General features: G+C 35.3%; 1 protein-coding gene across 1 annotated transcript in view; it reads right to left on the bottom strand.

Annotated features, from left to right (window-relative positions):
• The window catches only part of NEDD9 (neural precursor cell expressed, developmentally down-regulated 9), a 139,730-nt gene extending 125,583 nt beyond the window's left edge, over positions 1–14,147 (bottom strand). Inside the window, exon 1 of the mRNA XM_012541649.3 lies at positions 13,953–14,147. Within this exon, the coding sequence (XP_012397103.1) occupies positions 13,953–13,964 (12 nt within the window). The 5' untranslated portion in view covers positions 13,965–14,147. The remainder of the gene's footprint in view (positions 1–13,952) is intronic.
• Positions 14,148–14,647: the final 500 nt, after the last annotated feature.

The raw sequence follows: 14,647 nt of genomic DNA, 5'->3' as shown, positions 1-14,647 counted from the left end.
AAGAGTAGAAAGGCAACATTAAATATTGAGTGGGAGAAAATATGTTTTACATGCGTCTCTAGCACAGATAGGATAGTTCTCAGACTACCTCAGCTGTTATTTTAGCTAAGTTTCTGGCCAAAGCCCACACTGTAATTGCCTACTCTCTCATATTATGCCTTTCCCTAGAAAAAAATGTCATATACTAGAACCGTCTAATGCCCATCTGGATACACTGTTCAAGGTGCTCTAGACAGATCTCAGTCATCCATTTTATAATCCAAGGCTTACTTTTAGCCAATCAAGAAACAATATTGTATTTGAAGGGAAAACCTTTAGGTCCCAAACCAAGCCCCATCACTAATAACTGTCTGTGTCACCTGGAGCAAGGTATGTAGTTTCTCTGGGATTCAGTTTTCTTATTTTTAAAATGAAGGGATTGAATTAGCTGCTCTTCAAGGTTTCATCTAACTCTAATGCCTATGAGCTGCCTAATGATTAGCAGGTCTTTGGCTTTCCAACTACTTTCCCATTTAATCATTATCTAAGTAATTATCTCTCTCACAAATATCAACCTTTCCTGTTATTAGGAAACAGAATAATTTGAACCCATACCTGGTTTATTATTAAAGTGCGCTTTCTCTTTCTCTCTCTCTCTCTCTCTCTCTTTCTCTCTCTCTCTCTCTCTCGATCTCTCTCTGTTTCAGTCTCTGTCTATCTGTCTTTCATCACACACACACACAGACACACACAGACACACACACACACACAAAACAATTGAACCTTTACTCCTTGCAAGAAATACACATACACACATATGTTTTTTTGTGTGTTCCATAACTAGATCTGAAGTTCAATTAGTATAACATTTAATGAGTAAATTAGTTCTAAGCCTAATTAGATTGAAATATTATTAAGATACTTTATTAATTTATATAGTCTAATTTTTCTTTCTTGATGTATTGATCTAGCAAATGTAAGGTCTAGCAAAGAAAAAGAATGCCTCACAAAAAATAATAAATTAAAAATATAAATATGATATGGATATGATACTTCATTAATTTTAAAATCAATATTTGTGGTTCATGGAATGTAAAAAAATCTAAAGTGATGATGATAGCTCAATAAATAGGAGCTTTTCTAACCCTTCTTTACCCTGTACTCTCATATTATTGCCAGGGAAACATTTGCCCAAGACTCCTACATCATTCACTGGCAGATCCAGCACTTAGTCTGGACCTACATGATGCCAAACATCTGGTTGGAAATGGAATTTTCAGTTAAATATCCAAATATGAAGGCCAAGTAGATTTTAGAAATATTTAGACATTTGTTTTTTATGTTAGATATTATTATAGATAAATATTAGAGCTTTAGAAGCATCTAGAAAACCAATTTTTAATTGCTTTTCATACAGATGTTCAGTATCATATGCTACAGACTGAACTTGAAAGCAGTTTTTCTGATGCATGCAATAATTGTTTTCTACTAGGCTATTCTATTAGGACTGTGCATAAGACACTGAGGACCTTTTCCAGTATCCTCTTTATCAGCCAGGGTTTTTTTTTTTTTTTTTTCTTATATCAGACTCTCAGCTTCAAGATGGACAGACTTTCAGAATTTATCTTTCTTAAGCCAATCTGAAGTTCTAAAGCACATGAGAAGCCTGACTTCTCATCCCAAATAGCTGGTAGACCAGAGAAGAATGTCTCCAATCCCTAAGCTGTGATGTCAAAAGGCAAACACAAAACACAGCCCTCAACAGGTGGCCCCTTGCCTCAGGATAACACATCACACAGTATCTTATTTCTATTTTTCTTGCTTTTCTTGACCTTTTCCATAGTAACTTCATCTCACCTGGGAAACCAAGAACTATTCCTGCTAATTAGGACTTGACATGCTGCTGGCAGTTGCCACTTAGAGCAAGGAATGGTCCAACTCTCAGGCTGAAGCATTTCAGGGACACATTGCAGATGGTAGATGTCTGAGCTTATGTTGCTCCCCAGAGACAAAGAGAAAAATATGGAATAGACGATGTGGTGTTTTGGAAGGAGGAATGTCTCTAGAGTCAGGGGATCTAGCTTTGAATCCAGATTTTGCTATTTATTAACTGTATGATTTTAAATAGACCTCAGTTTTTGAATCTGTAAAATGGTTGGAATGTACTAAATGACCCGTAAAGCCTTTTTTTTCTTGAAGCTCATGACATTAGGGATGCTATTATGTCTTGGATTTGTGTACATTGTTTTAGGCATCCTCCAGGAGTTCGGAGAAAGCAGCATGGGGTGAAGGAAAGACTGCTGGACAAGAGAGATAGAAGTCTTGGGATCTTGAACTCACTACCAATTAGTATGATCCTGAGTATGTTTCATAATAACTTTGTGTGAGTTTCTTTATTTGTCAAATGATGGGGCTGGGCAAAAATAATGTCTAAGTTCCCTTCAAACTCACCATCCCAAGATTCTAGGGAAAATGCAGTGAAAAAGAACATGACAAATTTTACAAATGAGCCTTATAACAACTTTTGAAGGCTGACAGTACAGGTTTTATCCCGATTTCGAGCAATTTGCCTTTAGTCATATAACTATTAAATATTAGAAGCAAGATTTTGAATGTCTGTCTAATGGACTACAAGTAAAGAATATTATCCACCTCCACACATACACACTTACTCTCAAAAAACATTTATTCACTTGTAAAAACATAGTTGTATATACAGCATTGATGTCACTGTATGTTCTCAGAGATATGGAAAAAGATTTAGAAAGAGAAGGAAATTTGGAGGTCATCCAATATAGTTCCTTCATTTTACAGATGAAGAAGGTGAGACCTTGGAAAATTAAGCGGATTATTGTACAATGTCATAAAGGTAATAAATAGCAGTTATTGAATCAAGCTGTCGATTGGACAAGTGTTTTTGTTATGTTTTGTTTTGTTTTACCTCTTTGGGACCTAATTCCTTCATCTGTAAAATAAGAATTAGAACAAATGGTCCAAATAGAACAATGTCTAAGTGAACCTGGGCAAGTCACTTAATCTCAAAGTGTTCTGGACAATACTTTTAGTTTATTAGTTGCCAAGTAAAAGCCAAACTGCCTTGAGAGAGGAAGTTGTTTCATCTGGAAGTTCTTCCTATCAATGAAATGATAGGTTCAATCTCTATCCCTATGACAAAGATTTTGCAGTTTTCACAGGCTCATGAAGCAGGAAATGCTCATGAAATCAAGCATAATAGAACAACCTTCATGCTGTTGTTGAAAGGAGTCTGCCTCTTTATAAATGTTATATCAGACATCAGGGACTTGGTCAAGGGAGGAGGATCCCGTGGGCTAGAAGGCAATAGATGCTCATAATACTCCAAAGCAGAGAGAGAAGATGGCAACACTTAGTGAAACATAATTTCACTTGTCCCAGACAGAGAAACTCAGTGAAGTATGACTCAGAAGTCAAATAGACATTGATAGTTCCAAGAGAGGGATCTGCCCTATCTGAGACTTAGCAGAGATGTGGTAAAGATGAACAAATTGGACCCAGGTGGGAGGATCTAAATAGAGGCTTTAGGGTTGACAGGATGTCTGTGACTTCCAGACTTCACTTCCCTCATCTGCAAAGTGAAGCACTTGGACCAAATGACCCTGAAGTTTCTCCAGTTCTAGCATATGACAAATCTACATTTGACAAATGCTCTCATTTTTGCATCTTAGAAAGGAAAGATAAATAACGTTTTACTTGTTCTGTATAAGCTCATGAAAGTTCGCACGAGTTCATTATAAGTCTTCCCAAGTTTTTCTGAAACCATTCGGCTTATCATTTCATTTAAAAAATATATTTTTTATTTTTCACCCAATTACATTAGGACAATTTTAAATATATTTTAAAAATGCTATCTTTCTCTCCCCCCTTACCTCTCTGAGATGGTAAGCAATTAGATATAAATGATACATGTGCAATCATGTAAAATGTTTGCATATTAGTCATTTTATACAAGAAGACTGAAATAAAAGAAAAAGAATGAAAAAAAAGAAAAATAACATGCTTTAGCCTGTATTTAAAAAAATATCACTTCTTTCTCTATAGGTGAAAAATATGCTTCATCATTAGTCCTTTAGGATTGTTTTGTATCATTGTATTTCTGAGAATTGCTAAGTCATTCACAATTCTTCAATGAAAAATATTACTATTACTGTTAAACAGGTCTTGTTCACTTTACTTTACATCAATTCGTATCAATCTTCCCTACTTTTTCTGAAACCAACCTACTCATTATTTCTTATAGTACTCTATAACAATCATATACCACAACTCATTCAGCCATTCCTTAATTGATGAGCATGTCCTCATTTTCCAATTATTTGCCATCACAGAAAAAGCTGCTTTAAATATTTTTGAACAAGTAGGTTCTTTCCCCCCTTTTAAAAAAATCTCTTTGGGATACAGGCCTAGTATATTTTAAAAGAAAAATAAGAACTATATGATAGAGATTTGTAATTGAATGTACAATACTTTCTTTTCTACAATGAATATAGAAATGCTCTTTTTATTTGGATTTTGTTAAAGTAAAAATAAAAAAAGTAAAAAAAATGATGAAATCAGTTGAGGGTCTGGCAAGTGCACTGCCCTCCATTTCTTTCTGTACCTTTGATTCAGGTTTACATAGATACACACACACACACATATACACACGTATATATGTATATATATATATATATATATATATATATATTATATATGTGTGTGTGTGTGTGTGTGTTTTCTTTTCAGAATGAATTCTCATAAATTGCCTTTTTAGCTGGACTCATTTTCACTGAGTGAAAGTACCATCAGAGGGAAACCCAAAGAGTTTCTTCATATTTTAGAAAAAAAAAATGCAAAGTCCCTCTGAGAGAGAAAAAAAAAGCCACAGAAGATTCTGCAAAACCACAGTCTCTGTTCTCCAGTCAGGGAAAGTGTCTGGTCAGGATGTGAAAATGCTGCAAAGTTCAAGGGTCATTTGCCAAACCCTAGCTCCTGTTTACTTCCTGGACATTGGACAGGAGCCCTTTTCGACAGTATAATTTCTGCAGTTCAAGCCACTGGGCTCTGTAATCCCTAATCAAACGCAGAAAGTCTTAGGTAATCATATCCAAGGGAATTCCATTTTACTTGATTTAAATGAGAAAGTTAAATCTCAGTCTAGACGTGCCTCTTTGTAACCTCAACGAATCTTACACCCTGCAGGACACTTGGTCTTTGAATATGTTTCTCATTTTCCAGACAAGCCCAGGGGATCTGCATCCCTCAATAAAATTCCTGTCTGCACTAAATTGCCTTTTGGTGGTGATTTATACCTCCATAAAGCTCCATCATGGGGAGGAGAGCATGTTTAATTGTATAACTGACATGACTTATGCAGGGATGAATTATTAAGTTTATCTCTGCAAAGGGGATAGGGCAGGGCTCTGTGAAGTCACAGGCATCTGTGATGGTGGAACCAATGACAAGGAAAACAATCAGGGACTTCTGCTGGGCTCGGGATGACTATGGAGGTGACATGGCACTGAGCTCTCATGGAGACCACCCTTGTGAAGTAGTGCTTTGACCTAGGAGGTACAGATTAGATTTCTGTCTCAGGTTCTTAATCAGGTTCAAGCATTTATTGTGTGCCCAACACCTACTAAGTGGGCTACAGATAAGTATGAGGATTCTCCTAGTTCCTGTTCACACAGAAGGCATAATGTAACCGAGGAGACCACACATAAACACATGAAACAGTGGTGGGCTCCAGTGGATCAAGCACTGATTTTGGATCTAGGCAACCAAGATTCAAATCTTGCCTCTTGGGATTTCTCCAATGGCACTTCTAGGATCATTTAAAACCTCCCCTTGGCATTCAAAGCCCTTTGTGATATGCCTAATCCTTCCTACTATGTCTACTTGTACTTTATTCCCTCTCATATCTGCAATTCAGTGATAGTGGTCTCCTTCTTGCTCTTTGAACAAGACATCCCAATTCCTCACTACATATGTTTTCATTGGCTGAACCCTAGGACTGAAATGCTCTCCATTCTCCTTTTGATTTCCTTCAAGGTCCAGTTATAATCTCACATTCTGCAAGAAACCTTTCCTGATCCCCTTTATTATTAGTGCCTTCCCTCTATTGATCATCTTCAATTTACTTTATATTTTATATGAACTCAGTTATTTATAAAATGTCTCTCCCATTAATACTAATAGCTAATATTTATGTATCATTTCTATGTTTTGGGCACTATGGTAATTGCTTTGTAAATATCTTATTTGATTTTAGGTGGTAACTGCTATTATTATCTCTATTTTACAGATACAGATAAGGAAACTGAGGCAAACAGAGATCAAGTTACTTTTGTAGAGTCACACACCTAGTGAGTGTCTGAGGTTAGATTTGACTTTACTACCACTGTGTCACCTAGCTGTACATTAGAATGAGAGCTTCAGGAACAGGGACTGTCTTGTGCCTTTCATTGTCCACTTAGTACTTAGCACTGTGTCTGGCACACAGTAGGTAGTTAAAAAATACTCACTGACTTGATTTGATTGTGTGATGTTGGCAAAGGCATTTTAGGCTGCCTGGGCTTCAGTTTACCTTGTCTGTGCAATGAAAGGATTGAATTAGACTGGCATTGAGCTCCCTTCCTGCCTTTGTTCTCTGATTTAATTGCATGTTGATATATAGACATAATAAATTATTTTATGTGATTAGAGAACAGGACCATATAGGATAAGACAGATTGTGTGGTATAGATAATGAATATAAAAGCAACAAGAGAAAGGAAAGATCAATTTAAGGTCATTTTGTTAGACCATGAAAAAGATGGCACTTGATAAATTAGTAGGATGTAGAATAAATGAAGAAAATTAAGAAGGGCTTTCCAAGGTTAGAAGAGAGGGGGGAGAAAGCCCCAGAAGACACCTGAAAGTGAATTGTGAGTGTGGTGGGTGTGGGGGAATACTAAGAAAGGCTGAATTGGAACAGAGAACAAAACAGATTTTCACACTAAGAAATAGCGAGAGAGAAAATAGGGTTGATTAAGTGAAGTCTGATTTTGTACCTTTAGATCTTTAGAAGAAATCAGGGAACCAGTGTTGTTGTTATTTGTCCGTTTCTTCTTGACATCTGGACATGATTCCATGACATAGAAATGAATTGTATTTAAGTGAGGGAGGGCTATTCAAGGGCACCTGCCTCACTTTTCCCTCCAGAGCCATATGGGTCCAGTGGCCAGATGTAGATCAGGACGACTGGAGATGGCCATGAATGCAATGGGAGACCTTTGCCTTTTTAAGCGAAGTCTTCAGCAAGTCTCAGTTTGCCTAAGGTTGCCCATTCAGCGATTAAAGTGAGGTAAGAGGTGGGTGTTGTTTTTGAGAATGACAAAATGAGATGAAGGACAGATTGGAGAAGGGAAAATCAGGAGTCAAGAGGACAAAGTAGGAGGTTGTTGTAGAGTAACTATGTTACGGGATTTTCCTGAAATATTGTGTAACTTAAAAAAATTATGTGCATACATATGTTCTCTTATTTCTCTGCATGAAAGATGGGGTAATAATAACTTCTTTCCCTATTGACCTACCAAGATGGGGTTGGAGAGATGGTTTTGAATAGTATATAAAGTCAGCAAAATCCTTTATGTTCCTTGGAGAATCATAAAATCTTAGAGTTGAAAGATCCTCCAAAGTTCATGAGATCAGGAGATAAATATTTAGAGATGGAAGGGACCTTAACAGACACTGAGTCTAACCCTCTTGTTTTACAAATGATGAAACCAATGATTGACTTGTCTAAGTCACACAGATATCTCCGAGAGAGGTCTTAGTCTAGCTCTTACCTCAACTAGTCTATGAAACTTTGGTTTCATAAGGGGCAAATATTCACTGAGCCCCCAAGTGTTTAAAATAACTTTATTCAGTCCCCATTCTTCTTGTGTCTCTTACCCTTGAGAATTAGGTCATTGGTAGGTTCATGAATGCTATTAGTCTTTATTCTTTCTTTATTTCATTTGAAATTAACATACTGATTTATAAGGGGTAAGCCGAGAGATTTAGGACTAGAAGATATATTAGAGATCAGAGATTCCAGCCTCTTCATTTTTACAAATGAGGAAACTGAGATACATAAAGCTGAAATGACATTGTCATGTCATTGCCCTGGCAATCAAAGGATCTTGCTCTGAATCCAATATTCTTTCTTGTACTCTTCTGCTTCCCAGTTATTATAAAGAGAGAACAAGCCAAGAAGAATATAGCCCATTGTAACTGCTTATTTAGAAAACCATTTCAAAGTGGGTTTCCTTATGGACATCCATACTACCAAAGATGGGGTTATCAAAAGGAGGGTGAGAAAGAGAGAAACAGAGACAGAAAGATTCTCTCTCTCTCTCTCTCTCTCTGTCGCTCAGAGAAAGAGAGAAGATAGGAGAGAAGGAAACACAGCAATAGAGTGACAGAGAGACAGACAGAAATACAAAGACAGAGACAGAGACCAAGATAGACAGAGAGGGATAGAGGCAGAGACAGAGACACAGAGAGGTCACCCTACTATCTATTCTCTAGTCCTAGGGGATTTAACATCTTCCCACAAGGCCCTTGAGTAAACCATGTGGTCAACCACTTTGGAATTCTAGGGAGTCTCTGTCTGATGAGGAAAACTACAAAGGACATTAAATAATTTCAGTCTCTCCACTGTCAACATTCCTTGTCCCCACAAGAAGCAATGAATTAAGTTTGGTTTTGTCTGAGGATATATATAAAGCGAGGACAATCTTTGGCAGACAGTTTTCAGCTCTGTTGTCTAGGGAGAGAGGAGAAGAAATAAAGGAGAGATTTAAAATATTTTTACCAATCATTCCATTTTCATGGGTAACTACCTGGGCCAAACCCAAAGGCCACAGAATGCTGAAACAGAAGCAACTTTCAGAGGCATTGTACTATAGTAGGAAGACCATCAGATGTAGAGTTGCGAAAGATAGACTCAAATTCTGGTTCTGACTTGCTAGTTGGGTGAACATGGGCAAGTTACAACCTCTCTGAACTTCATAGTATTCATAATAGATTTGCAGTGTCATGTCCAACTATCTTTTTATTTATTGTTATAAAAATGCTTGTTTTATTCTATAAATTAAAAATAAAATAATAATAAAAAACCATTAAAAATAAAAGTAACTTCCTTTTCCAGGAAGTTTTCTCCTTTCCCATCTCACTCCTACCATCTTCTCATTGCCATGAAGTTTTGAAATTAGTCCTCTTAACTTAATTCTACTTTATTCTGTCTGCTTAATAGCATTAGGAAGGTATAGTATCATTCCTCTTTTCTCTCTTCCCATGTCATTATATTTTTTGATTAAGAAAAAAGTTACTATGGATTCAGGAGGCTTCTAAATGTCCTTTATATATCATAACAACATATACATGTATATACTATATATATATATATATATATATATATATATATTTGTAGATTGAATTGAAAAATAGTAATATATGTATTTGCAAAATATTTTATTTACTTAGTCTAGGGAAAGAGTATTTGCTTATATATAGATTCTCATTTGGATTTTCTGATGCCCTGCAATGAATTCTGACCCATCCTTTACCTTGTTTGTATCATGTACATTCATACATGCAAACACACGTACACACACATATACACACATACAAGTTTGGATCTAAGTAATGCCCTCTTAATAGCCCTTCCATTGGTCTGATTGAATAATGTCTTCCAACCCAATTGAAGTCAAACAAAAGGTTTATTAAGTACTTATTATGTAATCAGAGTTACAAAAATAGAAACAAAGCCTTCTATAAAGCAAGAACTAAAGCTAAATTAAACCATGAGCTCAAATTGAGGCAAGCCACAATAATTCACTGACCCACAAACATTTCCATAACATAATAGAATAAAAAAAGATGATTGCACATGACACTACAAATCTATGTACAACTTTTTATTCCTGTTAAATATATAAAAAGTTACCATGTAATTTTTTCTTTTTCTGTTGCCCCTACCCTAAAGAGGGTTACTATTGGATACAAATAAGTGTGTGTGTGTGTATGCAAAATTATTCTATACATACTTCTATTTACCAGTTTCTTTACTGGATTCAGATAGTATCTTTCTTCATATATCCTTAACAGTTCATTTTGGTATTTATAATAGTCAAAATCACTTATTTACTCAAAGTCATTCTTAAAAAAATATTGTTGTTACTATATACAATGTTCTCTTGGTTCTGCTCATTTTGCTCTTCATTATTTTGTGCAAGTCATTCCATGTTTTTCTTAGATCAGTGGGCTCATCATTTCTTATAGCATGGTAGTATTTCACAATCATATACCACAACTTGTTCAGTTATATTAAATTAATTAAAAATTTAAGCTGAAGCATGATAAATTATTCTCCAACCTTCTCATTCTTATATGTGTTTCTTGTAAACAACATATCATTGGATTTTTATCCATTCTGTTTTTCTGTTTTATGGGTGAGTTCATCCCACTCACATTCAAAGGTATATCATTGTTATTTGTGAATTTTCCTCTATCTTATTTTTACTTATTTTTCTTTTCATCCTCTCTCTTTACCTGATCCCTGTCATTTATCTTTTCCCTTTACTGTCCTATTCTTTATTTTACCCATTCTTTTTGGAGTCCCACCCTATCTTAAAAGCATTAAAGACTAATTATGAGGCAGTCATTAAGGTCAAACTGCTAGCTTATGTATGAAAATGTTATTAGCATTCTTAAAACTGTCATCATTACTAAAGTAGTTTGAAAGAAATATTAGGGTGAATTGTGTAAGATGGGGCAATTCTAAAAAATAAAACTGGGTAGGAAAAAGTTAAAAGGAGCAATTATCTCATAAAATGGGGTGAGGAAAAACTAAAAAAGGAAGCAAATGAAGGTGGAGGGCTGATGATTTTTGAACCTTACTTTCATCTGGGTTGAAGAGGAAACAATATGTACATCTGGAAGGGTATAGAAGTCTTCTGAATTTGTAGAGAGGTGAGAAAACTGAAGGACACAGGGAGGAATTTTTAGAAGGGTGGATAAAGATTTATAGAGGTAAGAGGAGAAGATAAGAAAAGGACTTTTTATTTTTAAAAAGGATTCTTACACTTAAAAGGGACAGTTTGATGGTACAATGGATAGCATGCCAGACTTAGAGTTAGAAAACTCATCTTCTTGAGTTCAAATCTGGCCTTAGAAACCCATCGGTTATGTGAGTGACCTTGAGCAAGTCACTTAAGCCTGTTGGCCTTGGTTTCCTCATCTTTAAAATGAGTTGGAAAAGAAAATGGCAAACCATTCCAATATCTTTGCCAAGAATACCCCAAATGGGAGTTATGAAGAATCAGACATGACTGAAAAATGACTGAACAATTACATCATACATGAAAAGTTTGGGAAATATTATCCTAAATCATCCCACTCAAATAGTTCCTTTCATTTTTAAACATATCCAAAAATGGAGATAATATAAATTCTTTCCTTTTTTTTTTTTAACACACCTTATAGTGTCTAACAGTCTTTCACATTTTAGTGAAGTTTTTCCTTTTATCTAGCTTAAATTCTTCCATTTACATTAAGGTAGGATCTTTTTAAAATGGTAGCCATGTTTAAAAGAATCAATTAATATCTAAAATTAGGTTTTAGAGTTTTTTAAGTGGGGTTAAAGGGTTTAGATTTGTGATTTGATCTATACAGGGAATTTTAGTGAAGAAAGTCCATTTACTCTTGCAGATTGATAACTTATCTCTAACTATATTCTTAGAGAGTTGTCTGAGTCATTAAAAGGTTAAATAATTTCCCTAAGGTCAAATGCTAGTACATTTCAAATATCAGTGTTCAGCCCCAGATCACTGGCATTCTGTTAGAAAATACATTTTGCATTTATGGTGACTATATGGTGTGAGGAAAGACTCCTGCAAGGCTCAACACAGTTTTTGCTGGCAAGTAAGTTTAAGGCTTCATAGTGCCTTATAAAGTCTGGATACTATAATGGACATTAGAAAAATTTGGCATATATATAGAGCCATTTGGAGTAATGGAGATCAAAGTTGAATCTGAATTTCACTAAATTCTAAATAGATCTGCTTATTCTGAGAAGAGAAACTCCTTAAAGGAGTAAACTGATGAAGAAAACATTCATTATAATTGACATTTTTCAGTCTTTAAAAATGTTTCTGCTGTGAAATGTTCAAGGACTATTAAATTTTCATGCCTCTCCCTTCTCAGGAAAGCTCGAATCTGTTCCTGAAGCTTATCTCTGATTCTCTAAATCTTATTTTCCTTCCTCCTCATTTTGTTTTAATTGTCTTAAAAACTACATTGTTAACCATAGTATTTGGGATTTTTGTATTTCTTCACTAAAATGTTTCACAGAGAGGAAAGACTATGGGTTAGGGGTGGTACAGGCAGCTGAGAATCAGGGAGATAAATTTGATAATTACAGAGTTATTTCCTGGCCTAAGGGCTTAGAGTGAACAAAAGAGAATTGTTGGTTTAATTTTATAATTTATTGGAGCAAAAAGAAGAACTTAAACCTGAATCATTTTAGGTAAACTAGTCAGCCTCTGGTTGGGAGAGGCTAAGATGAAATCCTGATATGGGAAATATATCAAGACTCCTTCCTTTTCCATACTGTTTTTCACCCCTCTGTATCTGGTTTGTAAGGAAAACCAAGTCATGACAAAGGGAGTGCCCCTAGAGAAAGTAATTTCTGAGGAGAAGAACCAAGAAAGTGGCTAGAAAAGGGGAAATCATATTCATACAAAGGTGAAGGGCCAGTGATATGCAATGACAACCATGCTCTCTTTTAATTCAACAAAGCATATACTGCCACTACTATCACTGCTTGAATAGTATAATATATTTTAGAACTAAGTAGCTAGCTTTCTTTTTTTGAAAACAGATTTTTATTAATATTTTTCCTTTTTTTATATTTCCTAGATGTCCTCTTAGGCAGCTAGGTAGTACAGTAGATAGAGTGCCAGGCCTAAAGTCAGGAAGATTCATCTTTCAGAGTTCAAAGCTGGCCTCAGACACTTATTAGATGTGTGCCCCTAGGCAAGTCACTTCACCCTGTTTGCCTCAGTTTCCTCATCTGTAAAAGAAGCTGGAGAAAGAAACGGCAAACCACTCCAGTATCTCTACCAAGAAAACCCAAATAGGGTTACCAAGAGTCAAACATAGCTAAAATAATTGAATAACAGCAGACGTCCTCTTGTATATCTCACCCAAAGAACTATCCCTTATACCAAATAATTTTAATTAAAAAGAAAAAGAGAAAGATCAGCCAAACCAATCAATAAGCACCAATACATCTGATTTCATAGGGCAGTTAAATTTCAATTATCCAAAAGACAAAATATTCATCTCACAGATCTTAACAAAAATTCTCTAAGTACCATTATGGTCACCAAACCATTAAATATCACTAACACTATGCTAAATAATAAAAGTGATTGAGAATGATTTTTGCTAAACATGAGCCTTCCAGGACTTTGTCTGATAATTGGTAATGAAATTCTGTGTTCATCCCAAAGGAAAATAGTAGAAGAAAAAGTAGAGGAAACACCAGAGAATCAAAAAATTCACAACATGGGGGAATTGTTCCTTGGAAATGTGTTCCCTGTAATATTTAGATATTTTTAACCACTAGCTCATATTCTGAATTATCCTCTGCTAGAATCTGGAATCGAAGAAGCACTTCTCTTGGCATTGCCTTGATCATCCAGAGAATTCTCAGATTTGTTTTCCATGCTCAAAACTCATCACAACAAAGCCTGACTGGCAGCTTAGTTAAGAATTAGCCCCTTTATTCCAATATCACATAAAGGACTTGATGGGATAGAGAAAAAAAAAAAAGCTTGCATTATCATTTCACTGTTATCAGCACACCTATTGAATTGACATCGAAATGTAGTATTTAAATAAAATTTATCTGCTCAACCACAACTTACTGTTGCCCACATTTTTCTCAGTTCCTCTCTTGCTTAGGTCAAGGAATGATGGGACTCTGGAGTAGGATACTGGTGTCTCCAGAGTTTTGATTCAGTTGTAAATTTCTTCTTTTTCATAGCTCCTCATAAAGTTTCCAAAAGCAAGTTTCATGATGGGTCATGAAAATGATCATCTCTGGACCCTGAAAAGAAAAAAGGTTGAAGTTTGAAAATATGTAACAATAATGAAAATAATAAAAAAATTAGTTTGTACTTTGGTAACATTTTGAGGTTTTCAAAGGGTTTCCGTGTCCCTTCTTCCTTTAAGAGAATGTTTACTCCATAATGGCAAGAGTATTTCCTTGTCTCTGTACTACAGCAAATACTTGACATGCAGGAGGCATATAATAAATGCTTGTTGAATGGAATAGAATTGAGGTGGGTCATTACAAGGATTCTCATATCTATTTAAAGATAAGGAAAATGAAACTCAGGGAGAAAAGTATATTTGCCCATGTTGACATGCTTTTCGACACATGGAGTTGTTATGCTTGTTGTATGAGGCCATAGTTTATTTCCTTGGAGAAATAAAATTAAAGGGTTTTTGTTTCTTTTTTTAATCAGACTTGTGATTTTTCATTAGGATAATAAACTCCAAAGAAAGAAAGTCCCTCTACTAATTCAGGTTAGCATATGCTCTGAAATTTGTAATCATA

This window comes from Sarcophilus harrisii, chromosome 1 (assembly GCF_902635505.1).
Source record: "Sarcophilus harrisii chromosome 1, mSarHar1.11, whole genome shotgun sequence".
Taxonomy (NCBI): domain Eukaryota; kingdom Metazoa; phylum Chordata; class Mammalia; order Dasyuromorphia; family Dasyuridae; genus Sarcophilus; species Sarcophilus harrisii.
Note: the sequence above shows the minus strand (reverse complement) of the source record. Positions and strands in the feature narration are given on the sequence as shown.